We start from the raw sequence: 19,526 nt of genomic DNA, 5'->3' as shown, positions 1-19,526 counted from the left end.
CCTCCTGTAATGCTCTAAGTTCAGAAAACTGGGAAGAAGGGGTTTAGTCTTGAAACACAAGACATACATCACCAGTTCTGCATAACTATTTCCTCTCAGGTTCTGGCTGCATGAAACCTTTGCTCTTAAGTGTCTGGTCATAACATTTAGGGCTGTTGAAGAAGCAAGGACTAATGAGCTTTAAACTCCTTGAAAATTCATACAGAAAGATATTAGCATCTTAAAACAAAGATAAACTACTGCTAACATGTAGATGGGAAAAGAGGTTTCCACAATGATGTTAGAACTAGAAGACTGATGTCATAAACCAGTTACTTATTTAAAACCCCATAGAGCTCCTATGTATTGGTTTGGAAAAACATTAAGAGCACTGCTTTGGAATCTAAATGGGCTTTGGAAAATGCAAGATGCAATTAACTCAAGACCTGTAAAAGATACGTATTCATTCTTGCTGTGACAGTAAGTGTTAAACTATGGATTTTAAAGCTTAGACACCACTACCAGTGACCTGATAGGACTTCCTGTATCAGGTAAGTATTAAGTTATCTGACATAACTAGAACCACTCATTATAGAAAAAGTCACATTTCAAAGAGCTTGCAAGGTCTCCTGTCACATTTCTATTCACTGAAACTTTGAATTCAGAACAGATTAAATTAATTGAACCAATCAAATAACTGGTAGCCCCTGAAATAAGAGCTCAAAAAGTGCTCAAAACATATTAGCAGGTTAAAGAACTGCATAAATCCTCAGTTTGAACAGAATTCAAAGTCATGTTCAGAATTTCAGCCCCCTGCTACTACATCAGACAATGGCCAAGTTCAAATGTTTCTGTGATTCCAAAACTGAGGATAAAGTCTCAGGAACTCTGAGAAGCTTCATGGTCTACCTATAAAACGCTTTCGTTACTTCTCACTTGTTTCACTGCTACATACCCAGAATTGCACATCAGCTGACAGTGTCTTTTCAGCAACCTACCCAAGGTCCAAATACCTTCAGTGTCCGATATTAATGTAGGAACTTTTAGCCAAGAGTTCAACTGTTATATAATAGCAAGTTTAAAACCAAAAATGAGAATTGGTGGCTTTTCAAACTAACTTGTTCATTTGCTTCAGGAAAAAACTGCATGCCATTGTTTAAATGAGGGGTGGAACATGGTAGTTCTAATACTTACAACGAACACATTAAAAACAGCATTTAACGGTATTTTATACTATGGACCCATCTTTGCTTTGTGCTGGAATCATCACAGGAACAGCTCCCATTCTACTTAAATTAGGTGCAGCTACCTTTGAAGGTGCAAAGGTTGGGTTTTGACCAGGAGAACGTTCAAAGTCTTCACTTGGGACTTGGCTGTATGGAGTTTTGGTATATCCTTCCATATTTGAGGGAGACATTGAACCCAGAGAAGAGCGATTGCTGCCTATGTAGCTGCGGGCTGTTGAACAGCGACTTTTTGGAGGTGGAACATCTTCTCTGAAATAGAGAAACAACACAGTTGTAGAAAACATGTTCAGTTTCCATTACTAAGCACAAATTTACAAAATACATTTTCAGTTTGTTTCTTCCTATTCTGACACAACACCCAAAAGAGGCTCACATATTACTAAGTTAAAAAAAAAAAAGAAAACAAAACCCAAACCAAACACACACACACAAACACACCACCAAACAAACAAAAAACCCACCAACACAAAACCAACCCACAATTCAAGTATTCAGTGTCTTTAAAAATATTTACTGAAATTAGACAGACTACCTACATCATATCCAAAACAAAGTTCTCTGGCAAGCTGTTAGCACATTAATAAGCTTTCCAGATTACAACAGAAATCTCAACTGTTAAGCATCTTACTTGCAGAAATACACATTTAAAAGTTAATCTTCAAATAATACCGCTCAGAAACTAGATCTGTCGTTACCTGATATCATGATGTACTTCCTTCTCATATTTCTTCTCTCTGTGTTTTTTACAGCAACAGAAGACAAGAAAAGCCAGTACAGAAAGACCCAGTAGAGTTCCTATAATAGCTCCAGTAATTATACCAGCTGTATTTATAGCTAGAATAGATAAATAACAATACTATTTGTTAAGTGACAAATTTATATGACCAACTTGTTTTCTCCTAACATTAAAAACAGTGTGTTTCCACATAATCCAAGTTAATAGTGTATCACCATGCTTTGACCACATGCATTTAAAACAAGACTAACAGCTTTCTGCATAAAAAGCAACATTTTGAGAAGTACAGACTTGAAGTGGCAGCCATCGATTACTCAACAAGATTGGGTTTTTTAACTTCTTAGGAGCATAGAGAAAAAAGACTAATATTTGTTTTTAATGCACAAATGACTATGTGACCCTTATACAGCAGACACTTACGAGGGGTGACATTCAGCTCAACAGAACATTCATCCGTGCCAACTCTGTTTGAGGCAACACAATGGTATGTGCCAGAATACTCTTTAGAGGCATTTTTCAAGAGAAGTTCTCCTGTATTTTTATCTACAAAACAAAAGGTAGAGGTTTACCATTTTCCAAAGTTTAATGCCATATTCAATCCTACAGAATTATTAATCCAGCACATAAACAAAATCTTAACGCAAAAATGTCCTATTAAGGACATCAAAAATCTCCCAAGTCTATCATGCTGTAAAACTACAATTATTTCTAAAAGTCTCCAAATTCATTCCACAGCATTTGACTTTAATACTAATCCTACAGACTAATTGCTCTGTCAATGGAAAGGAACAGATGCTTACAGTGTCCAATTCTCATCCTAACACAGAATTCTAAAATATAAAAGACCAGCTGCATCCTTTAAGTACCTCCTTCTCATTCTCTCTAAACCAATTCTACACAACCTGTTCAGATGCCTGCAGAATCCGTGCTCAACATAAGAAGGATCTAACCTAAACACTGCACTCCAATGGGTGACCAATTAAGTCTAGTTATGTTGACAGGGTAGGAGCCAGTCAGTTAAAGCCAAGATTACTTTCCCAGGGCTTACAAAGCCATTGGCAGCTACCTTTCCGAGACTCTATAACACAGACTTCAGATGGCTTGCACACTTTAATGGCCAACAGATTTGCCATCAGCACTGCAAGAGACTACATTGTAGGAACAACACACCACACAAATACTTAGCTCTTCCTGCTGAGTCACTGTCTAGATTCTTAAGACAGGCTCAGTGTTCTCAAACCTACATTTACAAGTCCAAAAGAAGCACAGCTTTATCAAGTTACATGCCACTTTTGGATACTTCCTCACTCGTTCTTGTCTAACACAGTTACTGTCAATTGATTTTTTTGTTACTGTGAAACAAATTTGGGATATGGAGAAGGAATGAGCATAACGACAAAAGCTTAATAACTCAACTGGTAGAGAAGACACTAATGATCAACTGTTCACTGTTAAAAGAAGAAATGAAATATCAAACAACAATACCAGTTAAAAAATAACAGTATGAGGCTCTTCATATGTGGCTGATACTCAGAGATGTATATTCTTATAAGACTATAAAATTTAAAGGAAGAGTTCACGGAAGTCATTTTTGTTTATTTTAAAACAAGCTGAAGCAACATCTGATTTTCTCTGGCATAAGTAACAGGAGGCTAGGAGACTCCTATGAGGAAGAGCAAAACAACTTCTCTCTCATAGCCACTTCGGCTACTTTTAGACACAAAATTCCACAATCAAGTTAAAGTGCCTACTTGTAAGTAGATTCCTAAACTGCTTCATCTTCAAAGAAACCCCATCATCTCAAGATTTAAGGCTTTCATAATTACCAAGAAGATCAAAAAGAACTGATACTGAGCAGTACACTTAAAAAAAAATCCAGAATAACTTTCACAAAACCAGAAATTAACACAAATTAACCTTCTACAATAAAGAACTCATAATAAAAAATCCAACATCACCACTACAGTAATTTGGAATCCAGCAGTTAAAATTCAGAATATATAAAACTTTCCTGTATGTCAGCTCTTGTAAGAAGAGCATAAGACTTCTGTTACTCCTGGCAACTTTTATTCTAAAGACATGTACCCTTTTTTAAGCAAGAAGCTCTGTCACTTGATCATAAAGTAAAGAGCTCAGTTTGATCTCTACCAAAATGCAGGCTTTTATCTTCCCTTCCCTGACAGCAGGGACAGACTCTGTCTGTCTCTTTCCTACTGTCCACTTGAGCACCAAAGCAGCCAACATCAGCAAGCAAGAGAACACACTCAGGAACAGATGAGCATGATTCTGCAGCCTAATGGTAAGAATCTCAACTTCACCCTTGAAACATTTTCCAGTATGAATAAAAAAAAGAAAGCCCAGCTTGTTCCAGAGTCAGTTACTACCCAGTGAGAGGGTAATAAGTGACACTTATGCTAATATTAAGCATGAAATGCTCACAAGTCAGGATAAGCCAAAAATATGAACACAGTCTTTCTTAAGTATTTCAGAGTAATAAATAAAGTTTGACAGTACTTTGCATGGAAGTGGCAGGAAGTTCCCGTGTGCCAGATACTCTCCTCCAGTCATAAGACAAAAGTGGGGATCCTTCTTGTGATGTACATTTCAAGGTAACGTCTTTTCCAATCTCCTGTGATCCTTCAATGGAACATTTAGTTCTTGCTGGCTTCACTAATAAACAAAGTATAACTTCATTAACACCAGTCACAAACAAAACACTTGCTAGTTGTTTTCTGGTAGATTGGTCCCTCTTGCTAAAGCTTGGGGAACAAACCATTTCTATGCATTGTAAGACTTTTTGAAATAAAAGCAAGGTGTAGAATTTTTTGAAATGCTCATTATTCCTTTCATCTCCCAGAACAGAATAATGTCCACCCCTCCCAAAGCCTCAATAACAAATGTATCATCACAGATTCAGTATGACTTTGCCCAACTGAAGTTTTAATTTTAAGTATCAAAGACAGGAATAAACACATTAACGATGTTACTGAAAATTCAAGAGGTTTGTCTTACCAAGTACAGTCAACTGTATTTTTTGGCTTTGAACTCCAGGTGCCTTCTTCACTCTGCACTGGTATGTGCCAGTGTCTGCTGCCTTTAAATTCAGGATATCCAATGAGCCATCGCCAAATCTCGGATCAGACTTAGTAAATTGCATCCGCCCATTCAGAGGAGGATAATAATTATCATAAATCCTGTCTACATCATACATAATTATCTATAAAAAAAGAAATACAATTCAGAAACACATTTGATTTATAAATGTTCAAAATAATTTGATATATTCAGATTCTTGACAGGATCTTTCTACTGTTTTAAATAATCCAGAAGCACAACACAGCCAAATATCTCAAACTTCAAAATATGTCCCCACCATCCACTTGCCCAAGTAGCAATGTCAACATTCACTTCTACTTGAAAGCTTTTCAAAACTTCTCTAATTTCATTTTGTAAAACCTGTCTACTAAAAAGGAGTCATTGATAAGGCTTCCAAAGAAAAGGGAAGAGTTAATAACCAAATGAGTTAATACATTTAAAATTAAAACTTCATTAATCACTTTTCAGTCAGAAAAAAAACGCAGGTATGAAAAAATTTAGCTTGTTTTCTGGAACCAAAGCATATTTTAGAGCTCTGCAGCAGAAAAGTTTATAGTGAGAAATTTCTTGACGCTTCATACTTAATCTGCTACTTCCACTAAATTTTATATGACTGCAATTGAAGCAAAGTCATTTAAAGACTGCAAGCATCCCCACCTGGCTAGCTAGAAGTTCAAACTGTCAGTAACAAATCTATTATATTGACCTACTCAAACAACTGAATTAACACTCTTCAAAAAAAAAAAATCTCTACTTACTATTTGTTCCTCCTTTTGATTATCGGCTGGTATCAACACCCACTCAACATCTAGAGGACCTATATCTTCTTCTGAGGCTTCAAAAGTACATGGCAACGTAACTTTCTCTCCTTGTGCTGTTTCAAATGATTTTTCACCTGAAGTTATAACTAGGCTTCTTGATACACCTATAGAAAAATATTTTTATGTTTTAAAAACACTTAATTGGCGGTTTTCACCACACATGTTCTATTTTGTATTAGTATATGATGAATTTTAATACTTACTCATTTCCTGTACAGAAATAATGCCATTAGTTAGACTTGGCAGTGCTTAAGAGATCTGTGCAATCAGTATGTTACCGAATACAACACAAAGTTGTATTCATTTGTACAGCAACGTATTCATTTGTAATTTTACCTAACAGGCAGTCACGTTTTTTCAAAAAAATATAATTATCTTTCTTACAAGTCCCACATGAAGCTAAACCAAGTATTTTCAGTAGTAGGATTCTTGTATTATTAGATAATCACTGTCACAGGTTGAGGCTGGGATGATCACTAAAGGAATGGCAAATGCTATTAATCCCTCTCCATTCTCAGGAGGGGAAGAGAAATGGAATAAGGGAGAAAGAATTATGGGTTTGGAAAAAACCCAACAGTTTTAATGAAACAGTAACAATAAAAATAAAAAGAAAGTACTATCAATGAGAAAATAATAAAATATATACAAAACCAGTATCAAGCTCTCCTGGCAATTATGTGTAAGGGGTTAATACAGCCTTCCCCCCCTTCCCCTCTCTCTCTACCCCTGTCAGTTTGGGAGAAACAAAAGGGCCTGGGAGGTAGTCTTCAGTTGAGATAAATGACAATTCACTATTCTATTGTAGGGGTATCAGATCGCACAAAAGAGACAGAGGGGAAAAAGGGGGAAAGAAAAAAAAGGAAAAAGACCAGATCAATGGTAGAGGTATCCACGAAACTGGAAGAGCGAGCACCCAAGCCTGGAACAAGGAACTTCACAAACTACATAACATACTGCAAGCCTCTCAAATCCTGGCAACTCCCACCTGCTCTAGTCATGCAGCAAGCATTGCTCACAACCGTGTAGGATATACGATCCAGCTTAAACCAATACATGATGCTACCACTGTCACTGCAGGGCAGGCACTGGGGAAGACCTAGACTTCAGTGGAAGATGGAAACTAGATTTGGAAAACGGAATTTGGGAACACGTGGATTGAGATACAGACAGACAAACAAAGAGAATCCTCTTCAGCCAGTGGCCAGTGAGGAGAGCTTGACCCCTGTGATCCCTCAGCTTCATACTGAGCATGACATATATAGAATAGAATACCTTGCTGGCCAGTTCAGGGTCACCTGTCCTGCCCACTCCTCCCTGCAAGTGTGGCTTCTTCACTTGCTTACAACCCTTCCACTTACAGCACTCCAACATGGTACACAAAATCTAGCAGTGAACTTGGTCGCCAAAGGAGCGAGTATAAGCAAGAGCCTTTCTGTATTATCAATCCTCAGTAGTATAAATATCAAACATTATCACTTCTAGAAGCAGACAGTGTCTGCAAAAATGTGTCATTAACTCCAGAAAGCACTCTTATTAGAAAGAGACTCAGCTGAAAAGTAAAAATCACTGAACAAGAACTGGTTGTGTTCTAGCACAATCCAGGACACTCCCTCCCCGTGAAAATGAAAGCACAGAACAGCAATGAAGTCTGCTGAGATGAATGGAATTGCTGAAGTCCTAGGTTACACCAAGTTACTCTGCCTTGAGGTATATGGGCTTTTCTATCTATGGAGAGTGGACAAATGAATCCTTTCCCAAAATCTCAAGAAGTTTTATTTGTTCACCCTTTCCGCTTGTCCCACTGTTCAAAAAAGACTGTATATCTGCCTATCTCTAAGCAAAACACATTTCCAAACAACAAATTTTCCTCAGTTCAACCCTGGAAAACAATCTGTGTAGTGCCACAGACTTACTCAAAAGGCCTGATGAAAGATTCTCCCTATTTTACAACAGTTTCCCTCATCAAGTGTATAGACTCATACATCACAGTCAGGAAGTGGAAAGCTCCCTTTGAGTGGCATGGAAACAATTTTGGCATTTGTAAATCCACTGATTTGTACATCTTTCTGGGTACTAAGCTTTGATTTTCAGTCATTTTATACGTGTAGGTTGCTGACCATCATAGCTAGACAGTCACACAAACGTTACCACAGCCACAACAGAGGCAAGGCTGCAATAAAAGTAGCCAGTATGAAGAAGATAGATTCTCTTGGTGCATCTGTAGAATCATAGCCTCAGAAGAAATAAAATTACAAATCATAAACAATGTACTTATGCTTTAACTTGCTGTCATGGGTTGAGTTGAATCTGTTGCTGATATTCAATACTATGCTGCTGTCATGCCAGCTTTCAAATGAAAGTGCTGGCTGAAGCCAAGTATTACAGGGCTTGAAGCTCAGATTGTAACATGAGATGCTTCCTTTCCCACTTCCAGCTTTTGATTTCTGGTTTTGGGGTGTTGGGCTTTTCTGTTGGGTGGGCTGAGGGTCAGACTTGGGAGAGGGTGCTGGCTTCTGCTACTGTTTCTGCACTTCCCTGGAAATAGTCTAAAGTAATTGTACATCGTATCAGCCCATTATACTCTCTATCTCAAGTAAGAGGGTTTTTTTTGTGCTACTTTCCCTCCTGTCTGTGTGAGGAGCAGGGGGGTTGTGAGAGCAGGTTGTGTTATCACAGGACAGTCCATTTTTGGAGCCAAACATGGGACTCAAAAGCAGCTGTCTTAACTGAGACAATCTATCATGGAAGGAGACAGAAGGGTTGAGATAAGAAGCGAGGTAACAAGAGGATACAACTAATGCTTGAGGCTCATTAAGAGAGTTTTATAAACGTTGTTGGGTTTCTTGGTTCATTTGGTTGGGTTTTTTTGCCTGTGGTGTGTCTTCTATGTTAATGTATTTGCTTCCCAGGGGCTGCTGGGGCCAATGTGCTGGGGTCCTGTATGTGCTCACTGTGGTGATCAGTATGACCTTAGGGGAACAGCTTAGAGCTGTGCTCTTGCTCTGCTGGTTACTGACATGCCAGTTCAGAGCAATACAGGACTCTCAGGAACACCGCTGAGAGATCTGCCCTGAGTCTAGATAATAATGAGTGGCAGGGTATGTGGGAGAGTATGAGCGAGTGCCTACAACCCTGGTCACCTCTGGTGGTTTGGAATTTCACCCCTGAACAAGTAAGAGCATGACCCTAAGTCTGCTCTCAGCCTGGAAGCTCCTGAGAGACAGAAATAATTGTGATGTTTTGGGTCCTGACTCATGCCTGTTGAGCCCTTCTCACCACTGTTCAAGAGCACTCAGGGGCAAGAGGTCTCTGGGTGTACAGACAGACCAACAAACATGGCAGCTACACTGAAGAACCAGCCTGTGCCAGTACCACCTGCTCCTCTACAGAAAAAAAAGAAATATACAAGGAAAGCAGTTTGTCTGGCAAAGGCTGAGGATGAATCAAGGTCATCACACGAACAAGAAAAAGAGCCAGCAGTGCTCACTCGGTCTTTATCTCTGGCTTTGGAAGATGGCCAAGGACAAATGGTGGATGAAATGACTAGCAGACCCCAGCAATGCGAAGGAAGTCTCTCTCCCTCTATACAGGCCTGCATTTCAGATGCGAAAGAACTGTCACAGAAGATTGAGTGAATCCAAGAGAACCTGTCCTGTTCCCCACCTGTAAGGTCCTGTGTTTCAGCCATTAGGCTTCCCTTTCCAAGGCACAGAATCTGGGAGGTACACTCCACAGCATACCCTGTGGTTTTACCTGCATGACCATGGGGAGGACATGAGGAAGTTGGATGGAAAACCCATTTCAGCTGCATGACTACATGAATTACAAGGAAATTCTCCACCAAAGAATGCTGCCTCAAGTTTCCAGTGGAAAATCACCCAAAAAGGAGCAGACAAGCTGATACTGCTTCTGACCCTTCTGAAAGAACTCTCAAAGCATCTTCACAAGACACAAGTGATTCCAGTCAGAATTTAGAGGGGCCCTGCCTCCAACCAGATGAAGGAGAGAGACAATTGGGTTTATTCGACTGTATGGAACCAGTCGCTTTGCAAGTTGAACCCGCAAGAATATAAAGCTTTAGCAGATACAGGATCACAATGGATTCTGATGCCATCAAACTACAACAGGTGGAATCCATCTGGATTTCTTGTGTGACAGGGGGATCCCAACACCTGGATGTTTCGAAAGCAGAGCACTGAAATGGCAAGCCACAGTTTGCTTTCACTTGGAGGGGTGGAAGGAGTCACTGGAATTGACTGCCACAGTGGCAGAAACACAGTCCCAGTCTTTGGATTGATTGTGGACTGATCCAGACTGTTCTGGAACAGGGTGGAGCTCCAGAGCATCTGCAGTGAGACATCTTCTGTGTACCACAGATTGACCTCATTTTGACTGAGACTGGACAGTGAACGATGTATGATGCATTTGTTTGATGTTAATTGCTGCTGGGCATGATGTAGATCGTATAGAATAAGGGGTGGAGAATGTTGGATTGAGTTGACTCTTGATATTCAATACCATGCTTACATCATGTCAGCTTCAACATGAAAGTGTTGGCCGAAGGAAAGTATCACAAGACTTGAAGTAATATGAGAGGCTTCCTGTTCCAGTTCTTGCTTCCCGTTTCAGGGTGTTGGGTCTTTTCCACTGGGCTGGCTTTGGGATGGGGAGGTGGGGGGAGGTGACTGGCTTCCACTCATATTTCTGCATTTTGCTATGCTTCTTCTGCAAATAGGCTAAGGCAATTGTGTATAACAGCTCATTAAACTGTCTTTATCTCAACCCAGGGGTTCATTTTTTTTTTCGTTACTTTCCCTCCCTGCTGTGTGTAGAGAGAGGGGCTTGTGAGAGCAGGCTGTGTTAACTCAGGACACTTGTGCTCCTCTATAAAGCAGAGAAGTTGCAGTAGATTTCTGCAGTAGGTCAGACTTCAACAGCACCCTTAACAGTCATTAAGAAATTTAGAAAGAGAAAGCACCTTACGTACTAAATTCTAGATAAAACAATGGTTAGAAAAGACCTTCACAACTGTTAATAGCAAACATACTGTTACAAATTAGGTAGGGTTATTTCACTTCTACCAGTCATGGTATTACTTTGCATGGCATTACCTTCATTCCAGCACACAACAACCCCCAAACAAATAAAAAACACACAAAAAAAGTAAAACAAAAATAGCAACCAAACAACAACAAACACCCAACACAACCACAAACAAAAATAAAGCCCACCACAAAAAATCACACCCACCAAGAACCATGAACAGGAGGTACAAAAGAGGTTTAGGTGCAATATTTCTTACCAACCCATCTAATACCTTTCCAAACATAATTCTAACAGTTTTGTATCACCTCTTTTTTGACCACAGTAAGCATATCTGAGGAACTAATTCTCTGCTATTATTGATTGCTATTATTTTCTAAATGATACTGATGATCTCTATCTCCGTGAATACTGGTAGAGATTCCTTCTAAAGGATCCTTTCATATTTCCAAGTGTAAAACTAGCCATTCTAAACCTCTAGTGAAATATATTAGTGTTTTCCTTAAGTTTGGTCAGCTTTGCATAAACAAAGACACTAGTAATACTACTAGTCACCATCTCTAGGAATGGGTAGATCAGAATATATTCATGTTTCCATAAAGCACAGTAACAACATAAATTCCTAATCTGCATTTCAGTGACTTCCATACTCTTCTGTTCTTCTCATCCACTGACTCATTAGGGAACTGTAAAACAATATTCTCATCTCCAAATTCAATTTCTGCATTTTAATTTCACTACATAGAAGAAGTGAGATGGGATGCAAAGTACAGTTTAGTGATCGATGATAAAATACATTATGATGTTACTTCCTTAAAAGCCTCAAATCTATACCAGGAAATTAAAAGCTTTCATTCTGAAGTTGAAAGTCAATTACTGAAGCAGTAATTGTGCTCATCTCCAATAGCAGTTACTTTGCTATTTCAATTTCCCCAACAGCAGATTACCACAGAACACACATTTGCCTCCTCTCCCCTCTGAGGGGACATGTTGAGGATTTTACAAAGCATTCAAAAAGTCAAGTAAGAGGAACACAATGATATTAATCTCTTTACAACAGGTAGTGGGTAACAGAATTCGTACATTGGAGGTGGTAGGATGCATTTGTACTACAAAAGAAAAGTATAAAACTTCCAATTTTTGGTTGAAACACAACCTGGACAGTTAAGTATTAGTGTGTTGACTTTTCTGAAAACACAGGACTTAATACAATCAATGTTTTATTTTTCTCCCTCTTCTGCAATTTCAAACAAATCCAAAAGCAAAAATAACAGTCCAGCACAACCATAAGTCCCTGAAGTTATTCATTTGTTTTGACATAGCTAAGAGGCATTACATTCTTCAGCTATCACTTGCTTCTCCACTGCCAGACAACTCTATTTGAATATAATCTCAATGTGGATGTTACACAAATCATTTCTCAGACAGTAGAACACCAGGAAAGAGGCACTGGGAATACAGAAGAAAAATTATGTTGAAAGCCAGAAGTACTACATTTCAGAGACATGCTCCTAGAAAACGAGGCTCCGCCAGTCCTGCCTATCACATGGCAGTTGGCTTGAAGTGCTTTAAAAGGCACAAATAGCAACAGTTCAGTCTCAGCTTCTACCACAGCAGTCCTTTCTACGATCCAAAACATGACACAACATAGTAACCAGAAGCCAAATAAAAGCAGAACCCAACAGCCTAAAGTGACTTACCAGAAATTTATCCCACATAGAAGACTATTAACAAAAATTGAAACTTCTGAAGTCTGAATAGTATGTTCATGCACATATGACTGCATGTGAACGTGACAGTGGAAGGTGAAGAAGCTAAGGCTAGCTCTCAACAATCACTCCTGCATGTGAAGCTTGCAGCATGCGTTATTAGCTAGTAAGGAGAGGTACCCAAACCAGCCTGAGCCTTCTAAGTCTCAGAGATTTTTCGTAAGTCTCAATTCTTTTCTTCCTGCACATCTAACTCATTTTTATTATACTAGTGCTCCACAGTCTCTTATGCTAAGAACACAAGTATACATATGAAGTTTAACAAAGCCAAGTGCTTTACACTTGGGACATAACCCCCAGCAATGCTACAAGCAGAGTGGCAGAAAAGTTGCCTGGCAGAAAAGGACCTGGAGGTGCTGGTTGACAGCTGTCTGAACATGAGCCAGCAGTGTGCACATGTGGCCAAGAAGGCAAGCAGCATCCTGGCCTGGATCGGGAATAGGCCAGCAGCCACAGGGAAGTGATTGTGTCCTGGTACTCAGCTCTGATGAGGCCACACCTCAAGTACGGTGTTCAATTTTGAGGCACTCACTACAATAAGGGCACTGAGTTGCTGGAGCATGTCCAGAGAAGGGTGATGAAGATCATGAGGAGTCTAGAGCATAAGTCTTATGAGGAACACCTGAGGGAACTGAGTTTAATACAGAGAAGATTAGGTTTGAGGGGAAACCTCAGTGATCTCTACAACCACCTGAAAGGAGGATGTAATGAGGTGGGGGATGCTCTCTTCTCCCTAATTGTGGCAGAGGAGGTTTAGCTTGGATGTAATGTTTCTCTTCTTCCAGTCACCAGGGACCACACTTGACTGCCATGACTCTTCAAATATCATGGAGAGGGGCTCAGCAGCTACATCTGCCAATTTCCTCAGGACTCTGGGATGCACCTCAACAGGTCCCACAGACTTGCATATGTTCATGTTCCACAGGTGGTCACAAACCCTGTCTTCACTTCTAGTGCGACAGACCTTGTCCCCCTAATCCCCCTCTTCTGGCCATTCAACTTAGGATATAGGAGGAGCAAAGTTGCTAATGAAGACTGAGGCAAAACAATTTGAGAACCTCAGCCTTCTCTTTGCCTATTGTTACTAAATTGCCATTCTTGCTCATCATGGGAATGTTTTCTCTAACTTCCCTTTTCTGGTTGACATACCTGTAGAAGCTCTTCTTGTTATTCTTTGCATCCCTTGCCAAGTTCAACTCCAGCCACGCCCTGGCCTTCCTGACTTCACCCCTACACAACCTCACCCCAACACCTAAGACAAGCATCCTTACATTCTTCCCAAGACACTTGCCACTGCTAGAACTGCCTGTGCAGTTCCTTCTTGCCTTTTAGCTTGACCAGCAGGTCTTGACTTAATCATGCTAGTCTCTTGCCTTCCTTGCTTGATTTCTTACACTTGAGGATCAAATGCCCTTGTACTCTCTTGAAACCATCCCTAAAGATCTGTCAGCTCTGTCCTGCTCCTTTGTCCTTGAGGAACAGGGGGTAGCCCTATTTACTAACTCCTTGAAGAGCTGAAGTTTGCTTTCCTAAAATTCCTTGTCTGACTCTCATCCCTCGGGACTGTGAACTCCACCAGTGCATGACTGCTGCAGCCCAGGCTGCCTCCAATCCTGATAATCTCACCTGCATTGGTGACCACCAGATCCAGTATCACATTCCCTCAGGTAGGGCTGCCTGCTTTCTGTCTTAAGAAGTTACCCTTAATGCAACTCCAGGAGTCTCCTGGATTACCTATAGCTCACTGTGTTACTTTTCCAGCAGATGCTGGGGTGGTTGAAATCCCCCAACAGGATGAGAGCCTGGGATCATAATGCCTCATATAGCTGGAATAAGAAGGATTCATCAGGAGAATCCCCTTGATCATGAGGCCTGTAGCAGACACCAACAACAAGGTTCTCTTTGATGCCTTGGTCTCTAATTCCTACCCATAAGCTTTTGACTCACTCTTGGCTATTCTTTGGGGAGATCTCTTCACAATATATCCATTTCTTAGCATGGAGAGCAACACCTCTTCTCCTTCCATTTGTTTGCTATAAATCACCTGGCTGGGATAAGAACGCAGACAAAGTCTATTTCAGCAATTCCAGAACGTCTCAGAAATCACATAAACTGGTTGTTCTGAGACACTGACATCTACTGGAAGGCAACAGAGCAGGACACAAACAATCCAGGAAGCTTCTGGAAGATTTCAGGGAAAAACAGATGATAAATGGGTTAACCAATATGATACTTTTTTGGAATTGTTTTCAACAAAAAAAGAACAAACTTGCTGCCTTCACTGTAGTGACCATAAAACAGTGCAAGTTTAAAATCCTGAGAAAGTGAGGAAGGTACATCTAGTACTGACCCTGCACTTCATAAGGGTAGGCTGACTGATCCCATCAGGCAGAATTCTGTGGGACCCACTTCTGAAAGGCAAGAGAGCTCAAATAAGCTGGCACATATTAAAAGAAAAATTGCTTCTAATCACATGAAAAGCACATCCCAACACTCAGGAAAATAAGCAGATCGATCATCAGTTCTTCCTAAGGAGGAGAAAGCAAGAACAGCCTACCAAGGAAAGAATACAGAAATATTGCCTAGGAACGCAGTGTCTCTTCTAGGGAATTCAAAACACAACCAAAGCTGAAGCATGGAACTTCAATGCAATGTGTAAAGCTTCTTCTAGTACTTGAGCAGTAAAGAAAACAAAAAGGAAAACAAGACAGGTAATTTAGTGATGACACAGACAAGACCAAAGTACACAGTGTTGACTCTGCTTGGAGTTGGAGGTTGCATGACTGAGGTCACATCCAATACAAAGAACTCTCTAACAACATTAATCTATACGAAACCAACGCACATAATCACAAGAAAACATTTTCTCCAAGCTTTCCTGAGCTTCAGTTTCCACTCAAACCAGTGTGGTGGGTTGAAAATTCCCCCCAACATAAAATTGCCAGATCAGCTCAGTCAAAAGCAAATGAAGTTGTATTTACAAGCAAGACCACAATCTAAAATATGAAATGCAATGAATATGTACAAAATATACAGGATTTACATATATGTATCTACAATTTATAAACAATACAAGAACCTCCCTGGACAAACCACCAGGGGGCTACTGATGGCTCCCCTGCTCCCTCCCCCCCAGCCATACACTGGACAAAAGAAAGAGCAGAGAGTTGCTGTTAGTACTTAACCACAACATGAAAACGCGTTCAAGGTCAGCAAAGCCAGCAGAAGCACAAGTTAGTATCTGCTGGAGCGAGGAAGCCCAAAAGAGAGAAAGTTAGTTTACAAAACTAACTTTTATGTTAGGCATCTGTCCAATGGGATTATTTTCCTTTTCACATCCAATAGTGATTTGTTTACATTCTACTACTTTCTGTTCAAGACCTGTGGAAAATTTTCTAGGCACAGCCTAAACTACCACCATCAGAAAGATACCATTTCCTTTCACTCACCTAGCATGCTCCTCAAAACATGAGCAGATCAGCTGCGGCATCTAACTGCTAGTATGTGACATTTTGTCACTGGGAGTAAAGACCTATGTTTATTTTGGTTAAAAGGGTTTCATAGATAAAACTTCAGATCTTTTTTCAGACTTGCTTTCACATGAGAAAAATGGAGAGCTTATGTCAGTTATCCTCCCTTTTCCAAAATGCATAAGCATTAAAGTATTTGATTTTTAAACCTTAGACTCAGACGCATGCAACAGATTCTCACAAACACCACAGTTGAACAAACATTTGACACTGAAGCGCAATTGGTCCAAATGCAAGTATCTCATCCTCCCAATATTTTGCAAAGAGAACATGTGCCATACAGAGCCGGGGCAAAGAGAACAGTGAACCTTTGTAACTGAATGAGAAGAGACAAGTACCATTCCTTGATGCAGGATAGAAAGCATTATTCCTTATAAAAGCTCGTATGGGAAGAAGGTAACAGGTCAACACCTATTGTGGATTCTGAGCATTCATATTTAAGTTTCATCATGTGAAATAAAATACTTCACCTGAAGTAAAACACTCTTACCCTAAAGAGCATTGGAAACTATACCAGCATGACTGAATGAGTTTCTTGCACGAGTTCTGAAAGGGTGCAAACCAGTACATGATCTTTAGAGCAACTGAATTTCCTTCTGAATATCTGGACAAACCTTCAAATACTACTGAAGTGAAGCAAACCTTAACAAACCACATTATTAATATTTTAAAGAATAATCTATGGAAAATGAAATGCCTGATAGAATTTGATGGAAGCTATTTTCGAGTATAAAAACAAACTGCAACACAGAAAGCAGAATAAAAATTACAATGGCACAAAGCTTTCTGCATTCCAACACAGTTACAAAGGTGTGATATATACTAAAAAAAAAATGTCAAATTTTCATTAGTTGAATTACTTATTTAGTATTTTCTCATTTAAATTTTAAAAATTGCCCAGTTCAGGATAGACTGAAATTTTGCATTTTGGCTTAAAGAAATGCAAGTGTAAATGTAAACTCAGCATGAATATTGCTGGCAAATAGCTCTGTGGTATAGAAGTGTTACATAACCCAGTAGTCAGTCACTCCCTAAATGGGTAAGAGGGGAGGAACACAAGCATGGCAGCTGACATACACTGAAGGGCAGGAGTAAGGGAGATGGCCCATGAAAGCAAGACTGCTGCCAAGTTCAGACTGATGCTTCTGAAAGAAGCACAGACTACTTTCACACAGGGTTAACAGTGAGCTCAGAGATGTTGCTGTATGCAAAGTCACATAACCCATCTGCAATCTGCATTTGCACACTATTAGCGGAGTCGCAAAACAAACCACAAAAAAACCACCAACCTAGTGGCAAACAATCTGCTTGTAAACGAGGAATGTCTGTGAATTCATAAATTCTGTTCTTCACACAATGAGACCCTAGGAAGTAACAATGACAACCAGAAATGCATGTTAGTGCATACAAATTCACTTAAGAGATGTTTCAGCTTAAACTCTTCTTTCAAATACAGATTATAGGTGTACCTGTGATTAAATCTTTTCATTCAGCAGATTTCAAGGACTACCTCCCCACCATCCACATTTTACTTCTGAATACACCTCTCATCCACAATTAATCTACTTTTTTCCAGCTAGCTCTAATGACACTTGTAAGCCTATAAAGAAAGATGGGGACAATCATTTGAGCAGGGCCTGTTACAACAGAACAAAGGGTAATGGTTTTAAACCCAAAGAAGGTAGATTTACACTAGATGTAAGAAATACATGGGTTTTTTTCATATGATAAAAATAGTAGAACACAGGCACAGGTTGCCCAGAGAGGTCATAGAAACCCCACCCTGGAAGCATTCACAGTCAGGTTGGATAGAGCTCCAAGCTGGCTCACTGTACAAGATTACCTTTAAAAGCTCTCTTCCAACCCAGAACATTCTATGATTCTATAGTATTATAAAGCTCCCAATTCCCCCTTTTCCCACCTGTCCTGGGTTAACACAGCCTACTGTCACAAGTCCCTCTTCCCCCACACAGACAGGAGGGAAAGTAACATTAAAAAACCAAACCCCTAGATCAAGATAAAGAGTTTTACTGGAAATGATACAATGCACAATTACCTTAGCCTATTTGCAAAAAAGCGTAACAATGCAGAAGCAGCAGCAGAAGCCAGAGACCTCCCCCCTCCCTCCAAACCACAGCCCACCCAATGGCAAAGACCAACACCCCAAATCCAGAAATCAGAAGCAGCAACCAGAACAGGAAGCTTCTCATTTTACAATCTGAACTTCAAGCCCCATGATACTTCATTTTGAAGCTGGCATGATGGCAATATAGTGTTCAATATCATCAGCAGATCCATCTCAACCCATGACACCACCTCCACTCAGACAGAAGTTCCATGCCATCTTATTTCAAAAGCAGATTTCTGAAATAAGGTCCTGTAAAACTGAGGGAGTCAAATTTACACACTTAACAAGTAGGCACTACACATGAAAGTAGGCACATGCTGAAGAGTTCCAAGACAAGTGAGACTTCCTAGTGTTTAGTGGCACAATCCAAGACAAATATAACTCTCCTTCATAGCCAAAATCCCCACAAGAAGCCATCATCTCAATTTTCACCTGCTTCCTGTCTATAAAAAACTTCAGTGTCCTCAACTGATACCAAAGGTCTCTGCAATGCAGACTGCTTCTAATGAAGCAAATAGATTAAAAGCTGCTTTTGCAAAACTAAAAATAATGTGACATAACTCACTTTTACAGCATCCAGGAGACAAGTCATGTTAGCATAATCAAGATGGCCACAAGCTAGAGTTTCCTTACGTTATTTTGCCACCATTTATTGTGACTGTACCACAAACTGAATCCTAGTTTTACCAATGAGAGCCCCAAAAACCCAGGAATGCCTAGTTGCAGTTTTGGGTTCTCAGTTTCCAGCATCTTAGCTCCAACAGCAACAGCAAAACCCCACTATAGTGGTAACTTTCAGGAACTTGGGCCCAAAACACTATACAGCTTTGGTGCATCTAATTTTTGCATATCATAAACCCTACAACTTCTAGTAAGCATCATCATACTGCAAAGTATTCTGAAAACACTGTATCCCTGGTCCAGCTGACATCTATCACAGATTAAGGCCCCCATAGGAGTTATATCAGACTTCAGAATTCAGGCTCAGTAACATGGGGAGAGAGAGTGAAGAGGAAAGATTGAATTCCAATTTTTCAAACAGGTCTAGTCATACTTATTTTCTCAACTGCACTGTTTAAACATAGGACACATGACATGGAACAGCACAAAAAAAAAATACACCTCCACAGTAAACTTTAGCTTGGTAAACATTAAAGGAATGTTTTTTTTTAAGCAT

General features: G+C 39.8%; 1 protein-coding gene across 1 annotated transcript; it reads right to left on the bottom strand.

Annotated features, from left to right (window-relative positions):
- Positions 1 to 1,207: 1,207 nt before the first annotated feature.
- Positions 1,208 to 6,934, bottom strand: CXADR (CXADR Ig-like cell adhesion molecule). The gene is made up of 7 exons (XM_054392967.1): positions 6,865 to 6,934; positions 5,817 to 5,983; positions 4,975 to 5,179; positions 4,477 to 4,632; positions 2,383 to 2,505; positions 1,922 to 2,060; positions 1,208 to 1,475 (listed from the first exon to the last, which is right to left on the bottom strand). The coding sequence occupies exons 1-7, from the start codon at positions 6,932 to 6,934 to the stop codon at positions 1,208 to 1,210; spliced, it is 1,128 nt and encodes a 375-aa protein (XP_054248942.1).
- Between the last annotated feature and the right edge of the window lie 12,592 nt (positions 6,935 to 19,526).

The sequence above is a fragment of the Indicator indicator genome, chromosome 1 (assembly GCF_027791375.1).
Source record: "Indicator indicator isolate 239-I01 chromosome 1, UM_Iind_1.1, whole genome shotgun sequence".
Lineage (NCBI taxonomy): Eukaryota > Metazoa > Chordata > Aves > Piciformes > Indicatoridae > Indicator > Indicator indicator.
The sequence above is the reverse complement of the archived record's forward strand: the minus strand, read 5'-3'. Positions and strand labels throughout refer to the sequence as shown.